Source organism: Rhinatrema bivittatum, chromosome 13 (genome assembly GCF_901001135.1).
Source record: "Rhinatrema bivittatum chromosome 13, aRhiBiv1.1, whole genome shotgun sequence".
Lineage (NCBI taxonomy): Eukaryota > Metazoa > Chordata > Amphibia > Gymnophiona > Rhinatrematidae > Rhinatrema > Rhinatrema bivittatum.
This window is the reverse complement of record NC_042627.1, coordinates 35,232,302-35,251,697: the sequence shown is the minus strand read 5'-3', so window position 1 is coordinate 35,251,697 and position 19,396 is coordinate 35,232,302. Positions and strand designations below refer to the sequence as shown.

Genomic DNA, 19,396 nt, shown 5'->3' with positions numbered 1-19,396 from the left:
ACCAGCTTACTCATGGGTCTGTATACTAAGGGGTTGATTTTAAGACCCAGGTGTGTGTTTATAAAATATGCTAACCTTGCACACATGCACGGTGAATGTTAACATCTGCACACGCATGTGAATGGCCTCGGGGCGGGGGGATTTTAAAAGGCCACAAGTGATGATGGAAGTAGGGCTTCCCCCAGCTCCCTCTAATTTAAGGAGTGGACTGGGAGGGAACTTCCCAATACCCCTACCTAACCTTCCTACCCTTTCCCCTCTCCCCCCTGACTCCTTACTAGCTAATTATTTTTGTCAATGTCATGCTCAAAGGTGAACTTGTGTTCCAATTTCAGCTTTCTTGCAGAGAGGGCAGCAGGCTTTCTTCAAGAGCTTTCTGTTCTTTTTCTCCTTTTCATTGTCTCTTCTATCAGGTGCTCAGTTTAGAGGAAACTATTGGGTTTTTTTTGCAGGTTTTCTGGTTGGCACTACAACCGTGCATGCAAATATATACATATTGTAAGTGATAAGTTGTTTACTACAGAAGACTACGTTGAATGTCCTTTTTCATGTAAAATCTATTATGAATGCATATTTGTGTGTGGGGAGAGTTGGGGCTGCAAAGCTGTAAGCTTGACCTAGAGTGCACAATACCTGGCAAGAGTGTGTCACACATAGACCCTCATCTTTCACTTCCCTGGTGGGGGGAGGTAGGTAGGTAGGTGGTAGAGTGCCTGGGCGTGTGATAGCATTGCAAGCATCCTAGCAATATCACTAGCAATCTATCTGATACTCCTCTGGGAACCCTGATCCAACTTTCCCCAGCATGTCAGAACAACCAAAACGGCTACACTCCAAGGGAGCTTTCCCCGCCCCCTCCATTTGCCCTTTGGCTGATTTGACCTGCGCCATACCGTGGGGGCGGGCACCATCTTTTTTCTCACCTGTCAAATTGCCTTGAGCTCCCCAATTGCATAAATCAAGCAATCATTACTTACTGTTATATACATAACTACAAAATATAAACTGTCTTCTTTTGGAAATATATGCAAGTTTATCATATTTCATATCTAGCACTTCATAGTTTGCAACCGTGGCACGCTGTGAAACACTAACTTTCTCTAGCAGAAACATTTACTGTGGTCTGGGATGCGAGCCCTTCTCATATAGTTCATCACAATCTCATCAGAAACGCACACATAGACGTAAGGAAAAGGCGTTGTCTGGGGCTACAATTCCCCCTCTCTATTAACGAATGAAGCTCAGGGCAAGGTCCGACCGGGAACCTTGCGACTTACAGGTAGTACCCCCAAGAGAAGGTTCCGGGAGAGCGCAGAGGCTGCACTGCCCGTGGCGGCTTTCATTGTTCCTCGCAAGGCTCAGACCGCAGAAGGCGGCACTAACGCGATCCGAGCGGGGTGGGGGTATTGGAACTGAGGGTTCAGTATTTTCCCTCCTTTACCTCCGCCTTTGTCATACTGTAACTGTCGAAACCTCCGAAGCGTTGGACATGACGTCACAAAGCCTCTCAGTTTTCGGCACGCCTTCATTCGTGCCTCGGCTGCTTTTTGTCCGTTTTTCTCGGGCGAGCACTTGAATAAAGTTGTATCGGATGAAGTTGAAATATGGCGGCCTTCAGCGTAAGAAGGGTAGGTAAAGGGTTTTTGGATCATTGACTGAGAAGCCGCTGAGGCTCCTGCTGTTAAGAGTTGTGTTGTGAGATTTTAGTGACTGCCAGGGTTTGGATGCGTGTTCTAGGTTCCGGTCTGGACATTCATACGATAAAGTTACTGTAGATTCCAGTTTAACTTTGTAAGCTCATATCTACTGGGGCTGTAACAGAGCCTGCAAGTGAGTCCCTGCGTCCAAATAGCCCAGCGATCGTGAAAATAATCCCGGCGCAGTTCGTAAATGAGCTTGTAATATGTGCCTCAATGCATATGGGGCCAGATTTTAGTAGTTACGTGCGGGTGTAGATTTGTGCGCACGCAACCTGGCGCACACAAATCTATGCCCGGTTTTATAACATGCACTCGCAGCCGCGCGCATGTTATAAAATCCGGGGTCGGTGCGCTCAAGGGGATGCACACTTGTGCACCTTACGTGTGCCAAGCCCTAGGGGAGCCAGATGGCGTTCCCCGTTCCCTCCGCACCCCCCACCTTCTCTTACCTAACCCGCCCCCCAGCCCTACCTAAATCACCCCCCTACCTTTATTTTATAAGTTGCACCTGCTGCTGGCCAGGCGTAGGTTGTGCGTGCCGGTGCGCAATCCCCCGAAATGGCCACTGTGCCGGAGGCCTCGGTCCTGCCCCTTTTTTCAAGCCCTGGGACATATGTGCGTCACCGGGCCTATGCAAAATAGGCTCAGCGCGTTCAGGAGCGGGTTTAAAAGGGTTACACGCATAACCCTTTTAAAATCCGCCCCATAATGTTTGTAGGCGACAGTAACTCGGTTCTGACAAGAAGATCCATTATATATGAAGAGGGTGATAAATTAAGAATGCAAGATGATAGATTGTGATGGGACATTGAATAGAGGATCAAAGGGGCTGATGCAACATTGTGTGCTCAGACTAGTGCACAGTTTAACCAGCCACTGAATGCGTGCTTTGGACACTCTAGGCTAACACCCAATGCAAAAAAGGGATAACGCATCCAAGCTTGAGCATAGCTATTAGTGCTCATCACATGTAAATGCCATGTAGATGAGGCTATTAGCTATTACCCCGATGCAAAAAATTGCAGTGCACTTTACATGCACTTTTTAACACAGCAAATTTAACGCCAGCCCTGGAGCTGCCGTTAAGTTTTGCCGCATGTCAAGGGCTCACTAAAAAAACAAAAAATCCTGCTTTCTGTGGTTCCTCCTACTTTTAGTATTATTGTGATACTAAGTAGGAAGAACCACAGAATGCAGCAACATGAAAAAAAAAAACTTGACAGTGATCAGCTTAGGAAAATGGACGCTCAATTTACTAGCATCCGTTTTCCCAACCCCTGGCTGTGAATGGACCAAACGGTAGTAAGTGAAGCAGTGAATAAATTAATATTAAGTGCCCGACACTTATTTTATTCACTCCGCTTTCTGCTGATTAGTCCATTCACTGTCACATGTCAGTGAATGGACCAATCCTCTTTCAGAAGGCTGTCCTTCTCAGGAGGTAGTGCATGCAAATAAATCTCATGCATATTCATTAGGGATATCCTGAAACCCGACTGGCTGGGGAAGTCCATAGGACCGGTTTGAGCACTCCTGATTTAGAGTCCTACTAACTAAAGTGTGTTTTTAACATGTTAGTACAATGCTGGTAATACTTAATGCAGTTTGGTAAATAGGCTCCTTAGTGTCAAATTTTTCTGTTTCAACTAAGAACTGCAACATGTGTGTGTCTTTTTTTTTTTTTTGTTGGTGTGAACACAATTTTGTAATTCTCAGCAATTTCTATACATATGACAGTGTAACAGAAGAATACATAATTATAAATTAGAGTATGAATTTCAGAAACATGGGTAAAGTTCTGAATGACAAGTAATAAAAATACAAAAGGGCCACTCTAAGCCAAGCAACTAACTAACCCCCTTTCCAAGTAAGACAATCCTCTCCCTCCTTCCCCTGAGGTATCCCCCCTCTGAAGTGGTTGCAGAATCTCCAGTGAGACTTCTTTTTCTTTGAGACTGGATGGTCCTTTGTGAGACTCTTGGATACAATGACCTTTGAAAACTTCTCTACAGATGAGTAGTATTCTCAGGTTTAGCCCCTGATGCAGTCAATACACAAAACACTGACTGGTGTCTGGCATTTTTTTTGGAGTGTTCAGGATTATACCTTCCATTTTCTTTGCTGATTAAAAATTTAAAAAAATATATTGTTTAAATTTGTATTGGGATAAATGATTGATCAGTCCAGCGGCAGTTTAGTTTAATCGCACGCAATATGTCTTACTGATACCCTGTATTATTGGCTTACAGTCTTGTTATTTATCATTCCCTTTGACTTTGCCTTTCTGACAAACCTGAATTATTGGGAACATAGATCCAGTGTTGCAAGCAGTAAAGAACATATTAGCTTAGTAAAATCACTATTTTCCTCAGGATGTATGGTGATACATGTTTTTGTGCAGTTAGAAAGCTCTAAACTGTAGTTTTTGTTTTCTATTTCTTTTGTTTGCAGAAAATTTAAAGAAGATGCACAGACAGATATAATGAAGTCAAGAAAAATTACATTTCTTAATAAGCGGATCATGCCAATCAAAAAATGTAGCTCCCACGATTCATGAGTGTTATTCCAAGAATGGCACAAATAAAATCGCCAGTGAAGAAAAGAGCCAGAAGAAGCCTATCTGTCAGTAAAACAAAGCAAAATGAAACTGAGAAAAGTAAAGCGGCGGCAGGCAGAGCTCCCTCCATCCTTGCATTTTTTAGTAATGCACAGCCTGCCAAACTTGCTTGTCCCATTTGTGGTAAAATGGTTCCAAGATTTGGGATGAACAAACACTTAGATGATATTTGTGAAAAGACTCAAAGGAGTGATGATGTCATTCTGGTTCATTCAGAGAGTTGCACACCTGTGATGTTAAACTTACCAGCAGAGGGTCCCAACACAAGTCTTACCGTGTCTTCGCCACAACCAAGTAGAAGTCCCATTAGGAATAGTTCCATGAAACTGAAGGAAGGTGAAAAGCAGCAGACTAGTCCTTATTTTAAGAAAAATGGTGAAGGCAGTGATACTCAGGAAAAACCAAGAGTTCAAATGGTAAAGACTGTAACTTTGGGGAGTTTGTCTTCTAAACTGTCCAGGAATTTCCAAATACGAGGTAGAATCAGCAGCTCAAAAAGGGAAGAGAATTCACCAGCCAAGAATGTTCATTGTGCAGCCAATAACTCTGAAGAACGGGCTGGCCATTCTGACACATTGAATGATTCTCAGAAAGAAAATTGGTTTGAAGAACTTGAACATCCTGCAAGGACCAAAAGCCCAAGCATTATCACAGAATATACAGAGAGAACATGTTTGGCGACACAATGTGAAAATCAGGAATCTAGACAAACAGACAGTGAAATAGTAAAGGATACCTGTCTTGAGAGTAAGTCGCTAATGTTGCCATCTATGAGAGTTCTTGCCAAAACTTCACCATCTCTGGAAGGAAGTCTAGCTGGGATGGAGAACAACTGTGAGGCGACTGCATCTGAACAAGGAGGCAGCCATGCAAGCAGCTGTGAGGCTAAGATGCCTGATCATTCCCAAGAAATGGGTGGGGCACAGATAAATAGTAGTTCATTCTTTGCTTCGAAGGGGGAAGATTTTGATCATGTTAACAGTTGCACTGAAAACAGCAATGGAAATGTACTTCCTATGGAAGGTCTTAATGCATTGGAAAACAAAATCATTTATAATGATTTTTTAAAGTCTTTCACGGAGTCAGGTTGCAAAGGTAATAGCAGTGAAAATTTCAAAACACAAAATGAGGACAACAATGGCAAGAGTTCTGTGTCCGACACTTCATGGCAACCATACTACCTACGGAACTTCCTCATGATCCTGCAGACAGTTATGGAGCATGAAGATGACTCAAGGTTATTTAATGCAGATGACATGAGCACCATTACCAAATTCCATCAGCTTTCAGGTACTTTTTTGGGGAGAGGGGGCATTGGCAGATTCCTTTTCCTGTTTTTGGGTTCCCAGTTAAATCAAACATAGCCCCTCCTGGGGCTACAGGGTCATGAGCCAGCTTTCCAGAGTTCCCATCCCCATTTTATCCCTTTCTCTAGCACGGTCATTTTATGGACTGTGGTTCTCCCTGGAATGCATGCATCCTTGAACCAGCCATCAGGTGTTGCTATGTTGTGATGGCTGTAAATGATGTCTCCATAGCACTCCTCGTGCCCCCCAGCCTGAGGGGCAGGAGTCAGGCTGGGTGTTGAAATCTAGATTTCCTGCATGGTAACAATCAGCACTGCCTCTGAGCCATCAGGCTGGCCCCAGTTTTTAATAAACTATTTGAAGGTATTCGTATGCCTGAAAACTTTGACAATTGGAGGTAAACTCTTCACCTAAAAGCGTTTTTAGATGATGTAGGTATATTACATTTCTTACATCTTAAGTTTATTCAGTAATATAAATGAGTACTGCAATAATAAGATTCTCTGTACATTCATAGCTGAGAATAAGTCCATGTAGAATGCTAGTTGTGCATAGCCACATGTGTGGAGGCACAGATTTCTGTAGTCCTTTATTACCGTCTCAACAGATAAACCTTTTGGTTCAACTTTTGTGTGTCCCAGACCATTAGACATGAGCTACTTAGCCTCTTGCTTTTTTCTGGTGACGTGACCTGGTATCAGAGATGTGATGTGGATAAGAGAGAAGGGCGCATCTTAGAGCTTGAAGTGTTTGGCGTATGGGAGAACATGAAAACTAAGGCAAGGTTGAGGCATTTAAAAAGTAGCAGTTAATCATATCAAAGTGGACCCCACGCTAGCAGATGATTCTTACTATCAAAACAGACTTTTTTTAAATATTGAAAGGAGAAAATCAGAATTTTACTTATAAAAGTATGTAAAATAGGACTTTATAAACAACTTTTGCCTTATGGAAGGATAATAAAAGTTGATGAAAATTGTGTGGTGGTTATTCTAACTGTAATCTATTCTGTAAGGGTACAGAAGAGATCAGAGTCACATTGCTTCAGGGTGCATATACACAGCTGTGGTGTGCAGTAGTATCCAAGAACACACAGGCATGGTGTGTTTGTGGAATGTGTCTTGAGATATTGCACTATAAACTATATCTTTAATATTTTTTCTTTTTCTTTTTCTGGTGTAAATAAAAAAACTGCCAAACAACTGAAGATGGGAGCCAGAAGTTGTATGTACGACTCTTTCAACGAAAACTGAATTGGCTAAAAATAAGTAAGATAGAATATGCAGAGATTGGCCAGGATTTACTACCAGTAATTGAAGAATTGGTAGAATATGGCTTTTTGCAGACAGGTAAGGGGTGTCTATGTAATATGCTTATGAAACTGAAATCTTTCATTTCTGGCTTCTTGCTATGAATACAGCAACCATTTTATAAAATAACCACTGTCACATAGCATCTTTGTTATCTCAATCGGTGCTTGTTCCTTCTATTTTGATATGCTTTTTGATGCAATTAAAAAGATCTGTTATAAAATCTAATATTTAGTAAAGAAGTCCTTTGTAGCCGAGCTAGTGTGCCATTAAATTCATAAATCATATAAAAATGGTCAGGAAGATCAACCAAAAATCCTTCAAAATGCCAAAATCCATTTATCAAAAGCTGAGTAAAATACTAGAGGTTAGTGCGTATACACACTCACACTGAACTGGAAACTGCATCAAGCCAGAGAGACTGTATGCAGTGTAACAAAGGAAAAAGAGAAACTTCACCAGTCCTCAAACCAAATCAAGAAATATAAAATCAATTGCAGTAAAATCATACTAACAAAAAGAACAGATTTCAAAATAGTTGATGAATGGAATATCCAATAATTAAAAATATATATAAAAAATTTCTAGATGCCAATAAAATATTTCAAAATAGCAGACACAAAAGACCCAATAATGACAAATAAGGATAAAAAAATGCTTTGCTCTGCATACTTGGGAATGTTTGATATCCTGGTGCCCTGAGATTATTTTCAGTTCGCAGGAAGAGGGATGGTTTGCTTGCAACTTTCTCCTCTCTCTCATACTGGCTCTCAGTCACGCACATATACACATGCTTTTTCTCTCTCACTTATATAGGCTCTTAATCACATTTACACAATGCTGTCTGTCTTTTCACACTTACACACATACAGGCTTTCAATCGCACACTTACATACATGCTGTCTCTTTCTCTCACACACACAGACTCTCATTCATATACTTACACACATGCTTTCTCTTACTTACCACAGGCCCTCAATCACATACTCTCTCACCTACATCGGCTCTTAATCACACTCAGACATACATGCTTTCTCTCTTACTTATACACACAGGCGCTATATCATACATACAAATGATCTCTCTCATACATACAGGTTCTCAATCATGTCTCTCTCATACACAAAGGATCTCAATCACACACACATACTCTCACACAAAGAGGTTTTCAATCACACTTACATTCATGCTGTCGCGCACACACACACACACACACACACACATGATCTGAAACACATATGCTTGCTCACTCTCTCTCCCCCCCCCTCCCCCCACTGAACTAGCGGCAGCAGCAGCCTTCTCCACTTCCAGCCCTCGTGGCCTCGAGAAAGGATCCCCATCAGTTGCGGTGGCTGAGGTTGCTCCTCTTTTGCTCCATGCTGCACTGCTGTTCTTCAGGCCATGCCTCTTGTCTTCGGGCTGATGCTGTGTGCACTAGCATGATTTCTTCTTCTTGCGCACATGGCTGCTGCATACCACTTCCTCTTCCGGGCCGTGGGGGGTGGGAAAAAGAGACCATGCTGGTGCTGCTGACTCCAGCTCTCCTGCTGCGTTCCGCCCGAGCTATCAGCATTTTAAACCCAGCTGCGGGGGCGGCTGGGGTCCAAGCCCACATTTTTGTTGAGTCCACAGCCCATGAGGATCTCTAAGGTTTCGGGAGGTACGGGGACAACCAGGATTCAGTGAGCCCTTGGGGGGGTCCCCAGGGGACTGCAGCGAATGATCTCTCTGACATTTCTGACGTTGGGTTTACGTCAGATTCCGCTCCTCCTGATGTGCATCCTTCCTGGTGGGGGGCAGGATTCGGAGGACGGTCAGGGAGAATGCCCACCTGTGGAAGGGGACGATCCCAAGTTGGTGCGCTTGTTCCATAGGGAGGAGTTAGAACCTCTGATTCCCTGGGTTCTGTTTGAATTGGGCTTCAAGATTCCCCAGGAAGAGTTCGATTTATGAGGCGGCGGACCCGGTCATGGATGGCTTAAGGGATCCAGTGAAAGCATTTCCTTTTCATAAATCCGTAAGTAAGCTGGTAGTCCCGGAGTGGGAGAAAGTGAGCAGGTTCTCAAGGTTCCTCGTTTTTGTATGGAAACTCTCCGATCAGTCGTTGCAGTGGTGTGCAAGGGGGAGTTCTTGCGTCACTGGACCTCACCGAGGCATACTTGCACATAGGCATCCGGTTTGACCATCAGAGATTTCTGAGTCCTGAGAATGCATTTTCAATTTTGTGCCCTGCCTTTTGTGCTGGCAATAGCTCCTAGGACCTTCACCAAGGTGATAGTGGCAGTGGCGGCAACCCTCAGGAAAGCAGGAGTACTGGTGCACCCTTATCTGGATGATGGGTTAATTCGGGTGAAGTCAGAAACCCTATGCAGGCAAGTGGTGGATCTCATTCTCCACCATTTACGGTCGCTTAGTTGGTTTGTGAATTGGTCCAAGAGTCATCTCGTCCTGTCTCAGGTATTGGAATTTTTGGGGGCACGCTTCGATACCAAGCTGGAAAGAGTTTTCCTTACAGAGGAGTGCATTGTCAGGTTGCAGTTGTAAGTTTGCAGATTGTCTGAGAGCCAAGTACCCGCGGTCTGGGATTACTTACAGGTTCTCTGCTCCATGGCATCCATGTTGAAACTCATGCCTTGGGCCTTTGCACATATGAGTCCCCTGCAGGAGGTGTTACTTTCCCGGTGGGATCCGTTGTCGGAGCAGTTTCAGCTTCTTCTGCTGCTGACGGAGTTAGCCAGGTCCAGTCTCTACGAGTGGCTTGGTCGGATCACTTGTGTTGAAGTGTGGACTTGGAAGTTCCTGACTGGATAGTGGTTACGACCGATGCCAGTCTCTGTGACTGGAGAGCAGTCTGCCCAAATCAGTCAGTGCAAGGCCTCTAGTCGAAGGAAGAAGCATCTGATAATGCAACAACAGTGGTATGTATCAACCGACAGAGTGGTACCAAGAGTCGAGCAGTGGCTCAGGAGGCTCGGGAGCTAATTCACTGGGCAGAGTAACATCTGGTGGTAGTGGCTTCTTAGCTGGATCCAGGGGAGTGGGAGCTGTCTGAGGCAGTGCTGAATCTCATCTGTTGCAGATGGGGCAAGCCTCACATGAATTTGATGGCAATGCAGAGGAATGCCAATGCGCCTTGCTGCTTCAGTTGCAGAAGAGAACGCAGAGCAGAGAGAGTAGATGCCTTGGTCCTTCCTTGGCCGCTGTGGCCATTGGTGGGCAAGATCCATTGGCATGTGGAGCTTCACCAGGGGTGGTCTCAAATACCTTGGTGGATCATCTGCCAAACCTACTGCATCAAGGTCCCATATTTTCAGATCAGGCAGCTTGCCTCCGTCTCGCGGTTTGGCTTTTGAGAGTAAACGCTTGAGAGAGAGGTTAATCTGAAGATGTTATTTCTACTCTTTTGCAGGCAAGAAAGTTTTCCTTATCCTTGGAGTATGTGAGAGTCTGGAGAGTCTTTGAGGACTGGTGCAAGGAGCGTTCCTGTACAGGCCTCCATGGCACATATTCTTGCCTTCTTGCAAAAGGGTTTGTCTTTTAACTGCCTCAGGGTTCAAGATTGTCTTTGCAGCAAGTTGCACTTTGTGGCACTGTCTGTGCATCCGGATGTTGCGCATTTCCTCCATGGAGTGAAACATTTGCACTCTCTGGTTCAGAAGCTCTGTCCCTCCTGGATTCTTAATTAGTCCTGAAAGGCATATATGTAACGCCATTTGAGCCTATTAAAAGGGCTACAGTAAAAGATCTCACTTTGAAGGTGGTTTTCTTGGTGGCTATCTGTTCCACTAGAAGAATCTCTGAGCTTCAAGCCCTGTCATTGCAGGGAGCCTTTTTTGAGGATCTCTGATTTGGGGGGGGTCTCCTTATGGATGGTTCCAGCCTTTCTGCCGAAGGTGGTTTCGTCTTTTCATGTTAATCAGTCTGTGGAGTTTCCGGCTTTTCCAAGCTTGGAGCCTCCAGTGCCTCATGCGAGAGAATTGTGGCTTTTAGATTTCTAAGCACACATTATTAAGGTATCTTAAAGTTACTAACAGTTTCCGTTTGTCGGATCACCTTTTTGTACTGTGGAGTGGTGCAAAGAAGGGGCATAAAGAGTCAAAGGCCATGATTGCGCGATGGTTAAAGGAAGCTATTGATTCTGCATATATCTGTCAGGGGCATCCGGTTCCGGATGGCTTATTCTACTCGTTCTCAGGCGGCATCCTGGGCCAAATGTCAACAAGTCTCACCACAAGAGATTTGCAGAGCGGCAATTTGGAAGTCGTTGCACACTTTCACCAGGCATTATTGATTGGATGTCCAGGCCCGAGAGATCGTGGGCTTTGGTGAGAGTGTACTTCCCACCCTGTTTAGGGAAGCTTTGGTACATCCCAGGAGTCTGGACTGATCTGGGAACATACAGGGAAAGGAAAATTGGTTCTTACCTGCAAACTTTCATTCCTGTAGTACTACAGATCAGTCCAGAGTCCCACCCTGTTGGGAAAGGGAGTCATGGAGAGTCTGCTCAACATGTAATTAATCTGAAGAGTGGCACAGATTTTGTTTAATCCTTCACATTTTTTGTCTGATGAGGACTAGTTTCTTTGTTCTCGTTTGCCTATTCCCACTGCTCGTTCAGGGGATAATAGTGGTTAGTAGTTTGTTTTTCTACTATCTTGGCTTTGGTACAGATCAATACTGAAAGACTGCAGGTGGCACACTAGGTTATATGGCAGTGACAGTAAAACTTTCTCTGTCTCCATCTGCTGGAAGGGAGGCAAAACCCAGGAGTCTGGACTGATCTGTCGTACTACAGGAACAAAAATTAGTCACACCACAAGAGTCACACCACAATTTTCCTATCTTCATAGGGAAGGATGTGGCTGCAGCTGGTCCCTTTTTGTATGGGTTCTTCTCTCTGTCTATTAAATATCGGTCAAACAGCTTAATAGCTCTCAATCTCCGCTTCATTCCCATTTCATTGGTGGCAGTGCTCCTGCTTTTGTTTTTCTCCCCAAGTGAAAACTCTGATATGAGTTGGAACATGCTTTGGGACCTCTTTGAGGCTGCAGTGACCGAGGTGCCCTGAAAGTGGGAGATGATGAGCACTTAGCAGTTTGACAGATACTTAGCTGATGTGGAGGAGAAGAGCAGAAGGACAGTAACTCTCTGATAACTCATGATGATAAAACTCTGCACAGCATTGCACCTGAAGCATGGTATTAGAAAATTTCTGGAAGCAAAAGAACTGACACAGTAATAAAAGTAAAGCAGGGTTGTAAATGTTAAAAAGACCAGTGGTGTAACTTAACAAAAGACATAAAATAATAAATTTTACACATGTATGTGCATAAGTATCCCAAATACTATGAAACAAGAAACAAAGGAACCCTTCAAGTTCCCCCAACTAAATCCACTCGACTAACCTCCACAAAAGAACGGGCACTTTCCACAGCTGGCCCCATCATCTGGAACAACCTGCCGACTGATCTAAGACTGGAACCCTGCCTGACTACCTTCCGGAAAAAACTCAAGACTTGGCTTTTTGTCCAAGTCTTTCCTTAAGCTCAACATCGCGACAATGCTTTCATTTAGCTCAATAGACTAAATGTCCAACCCAGTAATTGTATATTCATTCATGTTCATTCTCCAGTTTTTTCTGCCCTTTATTTCCTGGCTACTCTAGCCTCCAAGTTCATTCTCTCTGTTATTTGTATCTGCGCTTTGGCCTTCTTGTTATATGGTTTTTGTTAAGTTAACCCCTAAGTTTGATGTAAACCGGCCTGATATGAAGCTTGTCATGAAGTTCGGTATAGAAAAATGTTAAATAAAATAAATAAATAAATAAATAATGAAAAAAAGAGATGTTAAACAATGATCGACATTCGACGAGGTATCGGAACTGGAAATCGAAACTATACTAAAAAAACTAAATCCCGCCCCACATGCATATGACACAATAACAACCGTAGACATAAAAAAAGTAGCCAACACTGTATCCCCGACATTGGCAAAAATTGTTAATCTATCCTTAGAGGAAAGATCCATGCCAGACGTACTAAAAGGCGCTATCATAAAACCAATTTTAAAAAAAAGAAAAACAGCGACCCACTTAACCTGAGCAACTACCGACTAGTATCGAACCTATCCTTAATTGCAAAATTAATAGAAAAAACTATACAAAAGCAACTAGCAGAACACCTAGATAGCAATAATATCCTATACCCTTCACAACATGGTTTTCAAAAACCCTATAGCACGGAGACACTTCTACTTGCGCTGACAGACAACATCATGAGGGGATTTAATAACGGTCAACATTACATTCTAGTGATGCTAGACTTGTCAGCTGCCATTGATACTGTAAATCACGACATAGTGCTAAATAGACTAGAAGAAATAGGACTAAACAACAAAACTATCAAATGGTTTAGATCATATCTAAGTAACAGATACTTTCAAGTACAAATCAAAGACGCTATGTCAGATAAAATAAACCTTCAAACTGGAGTACCACAGGGATCCGCCCTATCTGCTACACTTTTTAATATATACCTACTACCACTGTGCCACCTGCTAGCTGGTCTGGGAGTCACACACTATATATACGCTGATGATATTCAGTTAATATTACCCATTGATGACACAATTGAGAAAACACTAAACATAGCCAACATGTATCTTGACATCATCAAACAGCTACTAAACCAAATGGAGCTAGTAATCAATATAGAGAAGACAGAATTCCTACATTTAGAACAAAAAAAAATATGGAGATCACACAGAGCCAAATCACACTCAACAACAACCAACAAATAACACTAGCAGAGAAAGTACGGAATCTAGAAGTAATAATTGACACAGAACTAAGCTTAAAACAACACATATCTCTAAAAGTTAAGGAAGAATACGCCAAACTAATGGTTCTCAAAAGACTAAAACCACTTCTGACAACTACCAACTTTCGATTAGTACTACAAGAGTTGATATTTGCAAGCACAGATTATTGTAATGCCCTTCTACTAGGCCTACCACACACCTCACTAAGACCACTACAAATTTTGCAAAACACGGCTGCAAGAGTTTTAACTGGCATAAGTAAAAGAGAACACATCACCGAAACACTAGCTGAGTTACACTGGCTTCCCATTGAACAAAGAATACAATACAAAACACTGTGCACCATACATAAATTAATACACAACGAAAACGCAGACTGGATTAACACAGCCCTTCGCATACACATCCCTAACAGAAACCTAAGGTCAGCCAACAAAGCACTCCTAACTATTCCATCAGTCCAAACAGCAAGACTAACACAAGTAAGAGAAAGGGCATTATCCTTGGCAGGACCCATACTATGGAACTCCATGCCCTTGGAGTTAAGATTACAAAGAGACAGCAAAGCCTTTAGAAAAAATTTAAAAACCTGGCTCTTTAAACAAGCTTTTCAAAAAGATAAGGGAGAATAGAAGCCAGAGAACTGCAAGGTACAAACAATTGAACACCCACACACACTACAGTATTCACTAAGTGTGTAGTTTTTAATAGCCCATCACTAAACGATAAGTTACAATTATAAAACTAGTGTCATACTTGAAAATGATAGACAGAGACCCGGTCAGGAATTATCACATTATCAATTAACATTGACATTTGTAATCTCTTAGCCTCAGATACAAAAATTTTAGATTGTAAGCCCTTTTAGGGGATAGTGAATTACCTATTGTACCTTATTGTAAACCGATGTGATATCTCTTTTTGAAATGAACATCAGTATATAAAAATCGTAAATAAATAAACTATGTTACCGAACCTTATGGCACCTATGTAAACTGACAGATTTTAATATCATTACTTTATGTGCCTCATTGTAAACCGTTATGACGGTTCCCACCTTAACGCCGGTATAGAAAAGATTTTAAATAAATAAATAAAGTAAGGGCTAATACAACATATTATCATTTAATAAACATATACCTAATTGATCTATTCAAAATGTAGTAACTCATAAAACAACTGTGAAAGAACTGGTTCAAAGATTAAAACTGAAGTCCCAACATGGCCATGCTTCGACATTTAGTGTCTGCTTCAGGGGAATTAAAAGAATCTATGATGTAGAATTTTTGTATGATGGGCCTTTTCACTAAAGTGCGCTACTGTGATATTGCATGTTATTAGTGATTAGGCCATAAGAATGCCATGCTGGGTCAGACCAAGGTCCACTAAGGTCAGAATCCTGTCTTTGACAGAGGCCAGTCCAAGTCACAAGTACCTGGCTGATCCCATAAAGTAGATCTAATTCCTGTCACTGTCTCCCAAGGGACATCAAAAGCTTTCTTTAGTCTACCTGGCTAATATCATATTATGGACTTTTCCTCCAGAAGCTTGTCCAAAGCTCTTTTAAAGCCCCCTATGCTAGTCACCTTGATCATATCCTCTGGCAACAGATTCCACAGCTTGATAGTGTGCTGAGTGGTTCTACAATCTGTTTTGAATCTGCTGGTTGTAGTCTCATGGTAGTGTCCCCCCCTTGTTAATGTTTTGAAATGTCTGAAAGGCAGAATATAAATTGAAAATTTTTTTTTTGAAAGGACAAATAACTGTGCTTGATTTACCTGTTCCACCCCCCCTCATGATTTTATAAACTATCATGTCCCCACTCAGCCATTTCTTTTCCATGCTGAAGAGCCCTAGCTTGCATAGCCTCTCATTGTAAGAGAGGTGTTCCACCCCTTTATCCTTTTTGTCACCCTCCTCTGCATCTTTTCTGTTTCCGCTATGTCTTTCTTGAGATGGGGTGACCAGAAGTGTACCCAGTTCTCCAGATGTGGGCGCACAGAGGCAATATGATACTTTGTTTTATTCTCCATTCCTTTTAGCTTTTGCTTTTTTTGACTGTCCCCACACTTTGCTGAGGATTCAATGCATTGTTCACAAGGACTACAAGATCCTTTTCCTGGGTAGTGACTCCCAATACAGGACTCAGCATCATGTACTTGTAACTGGGATTATTTTTCCCTATGTGCATTGCTTTGCTCTTTTCCCACATTAAATTTCATCTGCTATTCAGTTGCCCTGTCTTCTAGTTTCTTCGCATTCTGCTGCCATTTTAACAAATTTAAATAATTTTGTGTCATGTGTAAATTTGATCACCTCATTCGTTCCCTTTTCCAGATCATTTAGGAATATGTTAAACAGCACAGGTGCCACTAAGAATCTCTGTGGTACTCCACTAATGACCTTTCTCCATTTGGAAAACTGACCATTTCCCTGTTCGTACCCGGATCAGTCCAGACCGTGGGTTGAGCCTCCTTTCCAGCAGGTGGAGACAGACTAAAACTGAAAAGATATCCTATATGAGGACAGAGCCTATCTTGTAACCCTTCAGTATTTGTCTGTCTCCAGCAGGTGCTTCAGCTCACCCTTCGATCTCCTGATCTAGGCTAGTCAGCCTTCTTTTTCTTCCTTTCTTCTTGGATCAAGCAAGTACTTTTTCCTTAGGGATCTAGTTTGGTTTTCTTCCTGTAAAAAAAATAAAATAAAATAAATAAAAAATACTAGAGTTTAGCTTTTCTTTTGTGCAGGAGACGGTCCTGTCTCCTGGCTTTTGCCGGACTCAGGGGGGCTTCGCCCCTTGTGCGGCGCATAGCCTGAGTCCGTGAGTGCTTCCAGGTGTGGGGACCGAAGCTGGCGGTCCAGTTTTCGTCTCTCCCCCCCCCCCCGGCTGCCTAGGGAGCTTAGCGCTCCATTGCTGTGCTCAGTCTGTGTTTGGAAAAAAAAAAAGGATCAAGCTTTAAAAAGGAACAGCAATACAATTTATTGGCTAATGTTTACATTTTCTACTTGCCTGGGATTTGAACCGGCAGCCAGACAGGCAGACGTCAGCAGGTTTCTCTCCCCTGCTTCACTTCTGCCGGCGGGCTGTCAATCAAGGCTATTTTTACTTTTTTTTCTTAAGCCGTGGTTCCTCTTCAGTGAGGATGCCGCGGCCAGCAGCCTGCCTTGCCTGTGGGCTCTACTCAGCCTGCCTGCCGGGTGAGGAAGGTCCCTCCCCAGCAGGGCAGGCAAATCCAGCCCGGGGATTGACTCCCTAGTGCATGGCCAGGCCGTTCCCGGGTCGGCAAAGCCCGGGAACGCAGCCATTTTGGATTTTTCTGCAGCTCCCGTTTTGGTGCTGCCTGGGGCTGGGGAGCCGGATTTTTTTTTAAATTTACCCCTCAATTTCAGCCCTGAGGCCTCCCAGGATGTGGTCCCTGGCCCCCCTCCCCCCCCCCCCCCCCCCCAGGAAATCCAGGGCTCGTTTTTCTTGGTTAGTTTGCAGGACGAGGAAGAGGGTCCCACCCCCGGCCCCCCCACTCCGAAAATAAAAAAATTCCACGCCCCATGCCGTTACCTGCTGGCCTGGCTGCGGTGCCTTTGGGGGCTGTTCGGGTGTGGGTGGTCCCAGGGGTAGCCCCCAACCCTGACCCCCCGGTGGCCCCAGTCAGTCCGGATCCCAATCCCACTTTCGATCTAGCGAGCACTCTCTCGCCCCTGGTAGGGGACGATCCCAGGGTTCTCCGCATGCTGCAGCGGCAGAAGTTGGAGCCCCTCATCCCCTTGTCCTCCAGGAATTGGGGCTGGAGGGGCCCCCTGTGGATACCCTTACGGCCTCCCTGCCTAAGAATATGGACCCGGTCCTGGCGGGACTCAGGGCTCCGGCAAGCGTTTTTCCCGTTTCATCCTAAGCACAAGTTGCTGCTCTTGCGGGAATGGGAGGCCCCCGAAGCGGGACTCAGGGTGGGGCGGGCTATGGTTTGGCTCTACCCCCTCCCGGAGGAATGTTTAGATATGGTGAAGATTCCCACTATGGACTCCTAGGTCTCTGCGGTCACCAAGCACACCACTATCCCGGTGGTGGGCTCTGAAGGACGGACAGGACCACAAGCTCAAGGGCCATATGAAACGTATTTTTGAAGTCCTGGCGCTGGGGGTCCAGGCAACTATCTGCAGCAGTCTCATGCTACGGGCAGGTCTCAAGTGGGTTCAACAATTCCTCGGCACCCAGGACTTCCCGTATGCAGAGGTGGAGCAGGCTGAACGTCTGGAAGCCGTCATCGCATATGGGGCTGATGCGCTCTACGACCACCTGCGTGTCCAGGCCATGGCCTCGTCGGTATCCGCTTGTCAGCTCCTCTGGCTGCACAATTGGTCGGCCGACCCGTCCTCCAAGGCCCGACTGGGCACGTTGCCTTTTAACAGTAAGTTGCTTTTTGGAGCGGACCTTGAGAAGCTTATTGACTCCTTGGGGGAAAAACAAGGTTCATAAGCTCCTGGAGGACCGGCCGAAGCACTCTCATTCCTTTCCCCCTCTCGTCCTCGCCTCCGGGGACAGAGGAGGTTTCCGCCCCGCGGACAAGGTGGCTCCTCTAGGGGTTATGCTTCTCGGCCTCAATCGTGGTCTCCGCCCTTTCGCGGGCGTTGTTCCTTTCATGAGGGACAGTCCCAGCGTCCTTCCTCCAACCCTGCTACACGATGAACTTCAGTCGACCCATCCCTCAGTTCCTTTTCTGGGCGGTCGCCTCTCCCTGTCTTTTCGAGGAATGGGTCAAGATCACGTTGGACCAGTGGGTCCCTGACATTGTCCGAGACGGTTATGCCTTCAATCTTGTTCGCGACCTACCGGATCTCTTCGTCTTTTCCCCAGGTGGCCGTCTCAAGCGGGAAGCGGTAGAGCAAACCCTCGTCAGGCTACTGGACCTGGGCGCAGTGGTCCTGGTCCCGAAAGCAGATTTCGGCGCAGGCCAGTCTTCTCTTTACTTTATGGTCCCCATCGGCGCATTTTCGACCCCAAGAGGGTCAACCGGGCCCTCCAAGGCCCACATTTTCGCATGGAAACTTTGCGAGCGGTCATCACGGCGGTTTGCCCTGGAGAGTTCCTCGCCTCGCTCGATCTGACAGAGGCGTACTTCCATATTCCGATTCTCCGCACCTACCAGAAGTATCTTCGCTTCATGTCCTCAACCGGGATTTCCAGTTTTGTGCCCTATCTTTTGGCCTCGCGACCGCAGCACGTACCTTCACCAAGGAAATGGTGGTGGTGGTGGCGGCGGCCCTTCATCGGGAAGGAGTCCTAGTCCACCCCTATCTGTGACTGGCTTATTCGGGCCAAGTTGGAGGCTCTTTGCAGACAGCCGGTGGATCAGGTATTAGCTCTCCTTGCGTCTCTCGGTTGGATAGTGAATTTCTCCAAGAGCAGGCTTCAGCCCTCCCAGGTGCTAGAGTTCCTGGGAGCCCACTTCGATTCTCGTGTACGAAAACTTTTTTCTGCCTCATGCGCGGGTCCTCAAGTTGATCGACCAGGTTCGGAATCTGCTCTCGCTCCCTCTTCCAACGGCCTGGGATTACCTACAGCTCCTAAGGTCCATGGCTTCCCCATCAACCTGGTTCCCTGGGTTTTTGCTCATATGCGACCGTTACAGAAAGCTTTGCATCTTTAGG

The 19,396-nt window shown here is 44.8% G+C and overlaps 1 protein-coding gene across 4 annotated transcripts in view; it reads left to right on the top strand.

Moving 5' to 3' along the window:
• Positions 1 to 1,488: 1,488 nt before the first annotated feature.
• The window catches only part of FAN1 (FANCD2 and FANCI associated nuclease 1), a 149,680-nt gene continuing 131,772 nt past the window's right edge, over positions 1,489 to 19,396 (top strand). For 3 of the 4 annotated variants that reach the window (XM_029574765.1, XM_029574764.1, XM_029574763.1), the window contains exons 1-3: positions 1,490 to 1,628; positions 4,152 to 5,607; positions 6,833 to 6,973. In XM_029574765.1, the coding sequence (XP_029430625.1) occupies positions 4,254 to 5,607; positions 6,833 to 6,973 (1,495 nt within the window). In that variant the 5' untranslated portion in view covers positions 1,490 to 1,628; positions 4,152 to 4,253. Of the gene's footprint in view, positions 1,629 to 4,151; positions 5,608 to 6,832; positions 6,974 to 19,396 lie in introns of all 4 variants that reach the window. The other variant, XM_029574762.1, reaches the window with a different exon arrangement.